Genomic DNA, 8,617 nt, shown 5'->3' on the forward strand with positions numbered 1-8,617 from the left:
CAGTGTCAACCATCTGGTGATGTCCATATGTAGAGTCTTCTCTTGTGTTGTAGGAAGAGGGTATTTGCTATTACTAGTGCGTTCTCTTGGCAGAACTCTTATTAGCCTTTGCCCTGCTTCTTTCTGTACTCCAAGGCCAAATTTGCCTGTTACTCCAGGTGTTTCTTGACTTCCTACTTTTGCATTCCAGTCCCCTATAATGAAAAGGACATCTTTTCTGGGTGTTAGTTCTAGAAGGTCTTGTAGGTCTTCATAGAACTGTTCAACTTCAGCTTATTCAGCATTGGGTCAGGGCATAGACTTGGATTACCATGATATTGAATGGTTTGCCTTGGAAACGAACAGAGATCATTCTGTCGTTTTTGAGATTGCACTATGCAAATGCCAGACTCCAAAACTAGACCTACATTCAACACCCACCCCCAAACACACACACCCCACACCTCTTATTTGTGCTTCTGGAGACCTAGGATGGACCTCCCTGCCTCTGGGTGTTAGTTTGAGCACATCCACTGTATTATACAAACCCCCAGGGGCTTCTTGCTTTCCTTGTCATTGCTACAAAGAGCAGCTGCTGGAACCTAGTTTCCCACCCAGTCCAGTTCAATTCTGAAACTCAGAAGGCCTTCTAAGATTAGAACAGGGTAGACAGAACCAGGTACGCTCATCCTCTGAAACAAGGGACAGCAAGTGAGCTGTTCATGTGGTTTCCCTCATAGAACTCATTCTCTCTTTCCAGCCCTACATCAACCACACTGCTGCCCTATGTTATTGGATAGAAACAATGAGCATTAAATCATGGACTCAACATAAGTCTTGGACACATTTTAGCTGTATGGGTCACTTGTCCCATCCTTAAGGGTCTCATATCTCTATGTCAGACTCTGGGTACCACAGATAGGAGTTCCACTAGTGAACATTCTAAGAATCTCTCACTGCACTTAGGAACTAAGACTCATCACAGGGTCCAGGAATGAACAAGGAACAGTACAAGGAAAGGACTGGGTTTACATTCAGTCATAGCAGCTGTCAAAAGCTGGAAAAACCAAGGAGCGTCCAGAGAGAGGCACAGTTCCAGCAACCTTCTGATTTTAGCCTCCTTAGGTCTGTAAGAGGACTTCCCTGGTGACTCAATGATAAAGAATCTACCTGCCAATGCAGGAGGCTCAGATTTGATCCCTGGGTCAGAAAGATCCCTTGGAGGAGGAAATGACAACCCACTCCAGTGTTGTTGCTGGGAAATCCCATGGCCAGAGGAGCCTGGCGGGCTACAGTCCATGAGGTCATGAGTTGGACTTGACATCAAATAAGCAGCAACAACAAAGACCTGTATGATAAGAAATGTAGACATATAGAGTTTTTAAGATAATAAATTTGTAGTGTTTAAGCCACCAAATATCTAGCTATTTGCTATAGAAGCAATAGAAAATACAGCCATGAGGCCTACACAAGCCCAGCAGTGCCCTTGCCTGTCAATCCTCAAGTTCTGCTTTGACTGGCCATCCTGTGTATCCTTCTGAGCTCCTACCAGCAACACATTCCTTTCTTCTATCATCCCCCCATTTCTGTCCAAAATCATCTAAAACTTTTTTATTATCAATGGCTGTCTTAAAAATTCAGTTCTGGATTCAGATCCTCCAGAAAGGTCACTTGGGAAACTCCTTTCAGGCCTTGTGTTTCTTTAACTCAGAACCACTGGGCACTGTCCTGGTTGGAAAGCTTTTGCTTGCTGTTTCTTTGTCATCATGTCTGTCTAGGTGGGGTTGGCAGGGGACAGCTAAGCCGGGTTGTGCACATAAAGTCTGAACTTCTCCGAGATGAAGGACTGTGACTCAGAGTTTATCAGGGAGCTGGATCCGCTACCACCTTGCCTTTGCTCACCCCCCAGGTGTGCATTTTCCCAAAGGACTCAGACCAGCCCTTTTCAGTCTGGTCAGCTCCCAAGATGTGTCTGTCAGGGGCTCTGCCTTTGAGGGGAAGGTTTCTCCTCAAGCTTACACCTCTAATTCCCCACCTCCCTCGATGACACTTTGGAAAATTCAGACAAGAGGGTGCTGCAATCCAGGGTCTCCATTCCCCATCTCCCCAGTCTCTGAACCTTGGATCTGGGGGATGCAAATTCTCCAAATGGCAACTCTGGATCTAACCCTAGCCAGGCATCCAGTCTGCCACAATTGTAGTCCAGCTGGGGAAGTTCCTCTGCGCTTTTTCCATGATCACATTTTTTCCCTACAGTCCTGGGAGGAAGGCAAGGGCCAGGAACCAATCCTAAGCCATTGTCTTCTTAGAGGTATCTTGGTCTCTCTCCCTTTCCTTATTCAGAGCTCTTTCTCAGATGTTACTTCCTCCAAGCAGCAAGCCTCTCATTAATCTGTAGAGTAACACCGGTGTCTCTTCTTTCCCAGAGGGCTCCTTGCTTTCCTGTTATCCCCATAGAGAACACTTTACTGGAGTCTGAGTTCCCATCCAGGATAAGCTCAGCTGTAAACCATATCAAAAAGCCAGGGGCAAGAGAGAGCACCAAGAACACTCATCCTTGGGGAAGAAGATATAGTGTTTTCCTCTGGTCTCAACAAAGCCCTCTTTTCTACCTTCAGGCCCCACATCAGTGCTGCTGCACTGGGCTTTGTGGTGACATAGGGTAAGCCTTTAACTAGGAAATTCACATAAGGGTCAGAGATGTTATAGCTTGTGGAGCTGCTCACCCCACAGGGCACCCCCATTCCAGCTATGCACAAGCCCCTGTCCACCCCTGCCAGCTGCAACCTACTAACTCAGGGTGATGGACTACAGATCACAACTTAATCATGTCACAGACTGGACCCAACAGGCAGGAATCTCTAGACATAGATTTCTTCACAGGAGCAGCTCAAAAAGAAGACGTAGTGCTTGGAGGCTAAAGTGAGTGACTTGGGTTTGCTTAGGGGTCAGGCTTGCAGAGAGCACAGACAGGACTGGATTTGAATTGATCAGAGCTGGGTATAGATTTTAGCCCTACCATTAAGTTTTGCCAGGCTTCCCCAGTGGCTCTGCAGTAAAGAATCTGCCTGCAAGGCAGGAGACACAGGAGAAGCAGGTTCCATCTCTGGGAAGATACCCTGGAAGAGGACATGGCAGCCCATTCCAGTATTCTTGCCTGGAGAATCCCATGGGCAGAGGAGCCTGGTGGGTTACTGTAGTCCATGGGGTCACAAAGAGTTGGACACAACTGAACACAAACTCACACACAAGGTTTGCCAGTGGGTACAAGGCTGAAGGAGGGACAGCCCCTCTTTAAATTGGAATGCCATGGCTGGTGGTCAGGACACAGCTTCAGATGCAGCTTTTATGGGGCCAGAGAGAAGGCCAGAGTTATGCCTACACACATCTTGAATCTTTCCACTTCTGATCATTTGTACTGCAAAATTTATTTTCCTTGAAAATTGAAGGTTAAAAAAAAATCCTTTTAGTGAACTGAAATTCTAAAGGACAGCATAAAGCTTGGAAATTTCACACCCCCCCCCACTACACACACCTTCAAACACATATTGACTCTAAAGAATCATAGGTCCAAGAAAATTTAAGCTCATTGGCATCATATGATGACAATGTTTACAATGACAACGACTGATTTCTGAGCCCCTGGTCCATGCCCATCACTGTAACTAAGCAATTGATTCATTTAATCTCTGTCTTAGCTCACAAAGCTAGTACTATTATTATCTTCATTTTATATCTGAGTAAGCTAAGCACCGAAGAATTGATGCTTTTGAATTGTGGTGTTGGAGAAGACTCTTGAGAGTCCCTTGGACTGCAAGGAGATCCAACCAGTCACACCTAAAGGAAATCAGTCCTGAATATTCATTGGAAGGACTGATGCTGAAGCTGAAACTCCAATACTTTGGCCACCTGATGCAAAGAACGAACTCATTTGATAAGACCTTGATGCTGGGAAAGATTGAGGGCAGGAAGAGAAGGGGACGACAGAGGATGAGATGGTTGGGTGGCATCACCGACTCAATGGACATGGGTTTTGGTGGACTCCTGGAGTTGGTGATGGACAGGGAGGCCTGGCATGCTGCAGTTCATGGGGTCACAAAGAGTCGGACATGACTGAGCGACTGAACCGCATTGAAATGAGGCTGAGGCTAAGAGAGGGAAGTAATAGAGAGCAGCAGGTTTATGTTCGACAAACATCAGATCAGAATCCAACCTTGATCCAGAGCTTATGCTCCAAACCACTAGGGTTGAGTGGGCAGAGTCAGGATGTGGCAAGGGGTGGGATGGGGAGGGGGGCCACTGCCTCATCACAGCAGTGCCTGCCACTGGCTAGAACATGGATGCTCTTAGTCTCTAGCTCCAGGCTGGTCTCTGTGCCCGCCTGTGTTCCTCTGCTCCCCACCTTTGCATACATACACCAGGGGGGTCCTCCCCCAAGGATGCTAATTTATTGGCTCAAAACTCTGACTTCCCATTCATTTCATGATTGTAACTGGAGAAACGTGAGTGATGGAGGGTCCTCACCAGGGAGACAGCCCAGAAAGACAGAAAGGGAGCTTTAAGAGGGCTCTCGGACCCTCTGGGTCATGGCACAGACCCCCAGCATCACCTGACACTCAGGGCATCTGGGTGACTGACACACATTCTCTCTTTCCGTGCCCCTCCTCTCCTTATCTCTGTCTGTTTCTCCCTCTCACCTAGGAGGTGTTCCTCTCCCGCTCCTCCATTTCTGTTTCATTCCATTCTTACCTTCTCTCTAAATGTCTGTTGCTACGTTGTCTTTCATCATCTGCTCCTGTGTTTTCCTCTCTTCTTATCAGTAGACTTCCATGTTTTTCCTTCTATGCTGTTTCTCAATGATTCTCATATTCCCATTTGTTTCTCTCTTTATCTCTCCTTCTGTTAACCCATGACCACCTACTAGCCTCTCTTTCTCTGCCTTTAGCCTTGTTTCACAGTCATGTGTTGTCTCTGTCTGTCTCTCTCTGTCTCTCCATCTCTGTCTCTTGTTTCCTTTCCCCTCAAGCTCCCAGCCCCGGGATCATGGCAAATCTGAGCCACCCTTTTGAATTTATCCTCTTGGACTTCTCCCCTCTTGGAGAACTGCAGATCCTGCTCTACGGACCCTTCCTTGTGCTTTATCTTCTCGCCTTCATAGGAAACACAGTCATCATCATCACGGTCTTTGTCGACACCCACCTCCACACGCCCATGTACTTCTTCCTGGGCAACTTTTCCCTGCTGGAGATCCTGGTGACCATGACTGCCGTGCCCAGGATGCTCTCTGACCTGCTGACCCCCACAGGGTCATCTCCTTCACTGGCTGCATGGTCCAATTCTACTTCTACTTCTCCCTGGGCTCCACCTCCCTCCTCATCCTGTCCGACATGGCCTTGGACCGCTTTGTGGCCATCTGCCACCCGCTGCGCTATGGCACTTTGATGAGCGGGGCTGTGTGTGCCCGACTAGCAGGGACTGCCTGGGCAACTCCTTTCCTGGCCATGGTGCCCACTGTCCTCTCCCGGGTTCATCTCAGTTATTGCCACGGCAACACCATTAACCACTTCTGTGACAACGCACCTCTGCTGCAGCTGTCCTGCTCAGACACCAGGCTGCTGGAATCCTGGGACCTTGTGATGGCCTTGGCCTTCGTCCTCAGCTCCTTCCTGGTGACCCTCGTCTCCTACGGCTACATCGTGAGCACCGTGCTACATATCCCCTCTGCCAGCGGCCGCCAGAAGGCCTTCTCCACGTACAGCTCTCACCTCACCCTGGTCTTCACTGGCTACAGCAGCACCATCTTCCTCTATGTCCGGCCTGGCAAAGCACACTCTGCAGAGGTCAACAAGACTGTGGCCTTGGTGACATCCGTCCTCACCCCCTTCCTCAACCCCTTTATCCTCACCCTCCGCAATGAGACATTCAAGGCTGTGCTACGAGGCCAGATGCAGAGGCTGAAAGGCCTCCTCCAGGCATTGTGAGGGGCCTGAGGGACTCCGCCAGGCTCAGTCAACCAGGTCATTCTGTGAGGAGGCAGAGCACCAACCTGGGTGGAATGACCCCTGTTGAATTTCTTTCGGATTTTCCCTCTGTGCCTGACAGTGGTAACCACAATGAGTCCTTGATAGCACCCTTGCTGGCTTGACGTTCTCAGAGCCCATGTGGAATTCCCCCCGTTATCCACTAGCAGTTACAAGAACTCAGAATGTAGCCTGGGGAACCACAAGCGGGGCTTTTAATAAAGGGAAGTCCATGAGCTTGCCATTCAAAGAAGGGCAGACAGAAAGTTTTCTCTGATTAAAAAATATTACCCAGCCCTAGTGTGGTGTGTGTGTGTGTGGCTGTGTGCGTGCACAGATGCACGTGCCCCACTGCTAAGTGTGTGCACCATGAGTGCTTGCTCTACATGGAGCTAAGCTAAAGAGCAACACTTACCAAAGTCATTATCTTTCGAGTGTACAGAGTTCATTGCATAAGAATTCATCTGTTCATTCACTTCAGCAACGCTGAGTAGACTCTGTGTGTCAGGCACAACTGCGTCAGGTGCAGGGTAAAATGTAAACAAGACATTGATAGTTTTCAGATCTCTTAGCTCTATGAAGGGAAAGAATGGTATGATAAAGAGCAGCTTACAGGGACTTTGCTGGCAATTCAATGGTTAAGACTCTGTGCTTCCATGGCAGGAGGTGCAGATTTGACTCCTGGTCAGGAAACTAAGATCCTACATGCCATGTGATGTGGCAAAAAAAGTAAAAAAAAAAGATCTGCTTATGCGGCAGGTGACGTGTAATGATGCATTCAAAGAAAGGTTTATGGGCGCAGATAAGAGGAACATTGAGACCAGACTGAGGACTGGGGGACAGTTTCCTGATAAGGTGATGCCCAAGTAACACTTTGAACATAAGATGGACAGTGTGAGAAGGCAACCCACCAGCTAAGCCTTGTGCAGAGAAAATGAATTTAAAGAAAGCAAGATAAAGCTTCATAAGTATAAGAAATAAGAACAAATCTTTCAGGAATCGTATGCGTTCTAGGGAGGAAATATTAAGAGATTTTTGTCATTGTTCAGTCACGTAGTCATGTCCAACTCTTTGTGACCTCATGCACTGCACACCAGACTTCCCTGTTCTTCACCATCTCCCAGAGTTTGCTCCAACTCCTGTCCATTGAGTTGATGATGCCAACAGAGACTTTCAGAAAGATAAAAACAAACTATTCTACTGCATGATTAGAAACATTCACCTGCTTGAAGGCAGAAGATTGTGGTGAATACAGTAAATTCCTTTGTCCAGTCATTAAACCCACATGCACACACACACAGACGTGTGTGTGTAAAGTTCCTGAAAGCCTATTAGGTTCCATATTCCCTCAGGAATGAAATGTCAGCTCCCATTGAGTTTCCCTCCCACAACTCATGTGTGAAATTTCCCAAATCCTTCAGGTACATTCTCCTCAGAATCCTGTTCTCTTTGCTTTCGTTCTATCTGGGATTTTCTGAAACAGCCCCAGTGTAAATATTCTGCCAAGCTATTTCTGTAAAAACAGTTAAATTTACCAAATGGCATTTCCCAGTAAACATCAATGAGTTCACTCATCAAGAGAGTACTCCTAGCCCTGCTTATAAGATGAGAACAAAAATGACCAATTCACCAGGAATGTCAAGCTTAGCTCTGCTGTGTGGGAGTGGACGAGGCTGGGACTGTGGGCTACTCTGGTGGGCACAGGTGCTCTAGCTTTGGAGCCCTGGCTCCCTGAGTGGTCCCTAGTGGTCCATCGGTGCCACCCCAGGAGACCCCCTTCCTAACTGAGGTTCCCGTTTCTCTGGCTTTCTGAAAACTTCTTTTCTGTCTCGCTGAGATGCTTATCACCCAAGTCAGAAGATCTCTTTAGGTACCTCATTTCATCTCCTGCTGGAAAATCTGACTCCTCCAGTTATACATTAGAGCAATGACTCTGGTGTTTGCTATTGCTGTTGAAACAACTGCTTTATTTTTTTCTAAATTATCCTCCTTTTACCACCTCAAATAGTAAATAGCTTCCCTGGTGGCTCAACTGGTAAAGAATCCACCTGCAATGTGGGAGACCTGGGTTCAATCCCTGGGTTGGGAAGATCCCCTGGAGAAGGGGAAAGCTACCACTCCAGATTCTGGCCTGGAGAATTCCATGGACTATATAGTACTTTGGCCACCTCATGCGAAGAGTTGACTCACTGGAAAAGACTTTGATGCTGGGAGGGATTGGGGGCAGGAGGAGAAGGGGACGACAGAGGATGAGATGGCTGGATGGCATCGCTGACTCGATGGACGTGAGTCTGAGTGAACTCCGGGAGTTGGTGATGAACAGGGAGGCCTGGCATGCTGCGATTCATGGGGTCGCAAAGAGTCGGACATGACTGAGCGACTGAACTGAACTGATATAGTACGTGGGGTTGCAAAGGGTCAGACAAGACTTTCACTCACATAAAAACATGATGAACTAATTAAAGATAATTCTACTGATAACACGTTACCATGTTTTTTCACACTTTATCAACTATTTTTATGCATTTTTTTCCACCTGGTTTTGCTCTCATAGTAATTCAATGAGGTAAAAATACACAGATCACCCAACACCAGGAATGTACTCCACTCACTGGCTG

General features: G+C 47.4%; 1 protein-coding gene across 1 annotated transcript; it reads left to right on the top strand.

Moving 5' to 3' along the window:
- The first annotated feature begins 4,722 nt into the window (after window positions 1-4,722).
- LOC120877691 (olfactory receptor 6V1-like) lies at window positions 4,723-5,960 on the top strand. The gene is given in 2 exon segments (XM_040260045.1): window positions 4,723-5,272; window positions 5,275-5,960. Coding segments are annotated over 2 exon segments (936 nt in total). The 5' UTR covers window positions 4,723-5,022.
- Window positions 5,961-8,617: the final 2,657 nt, after the last annotated feature.

The sequence above is a fragment of the Oryx dammah genome, unplaced genomic scaffold, assembly GCF_014754425.2.
Source record: "Oryx dammah isolate SB20612 unplaced genomic scaffold, SCBI_Odam_1.1 HiC_scaffold_18, whole genome shotgun sequence".
Classification (NCBI taxonomy): Eukaryota; Metazoa; Chordata; class Mammalia; order Artiodactyla; family Bovidae; genus Oryx; species Oryx dammah.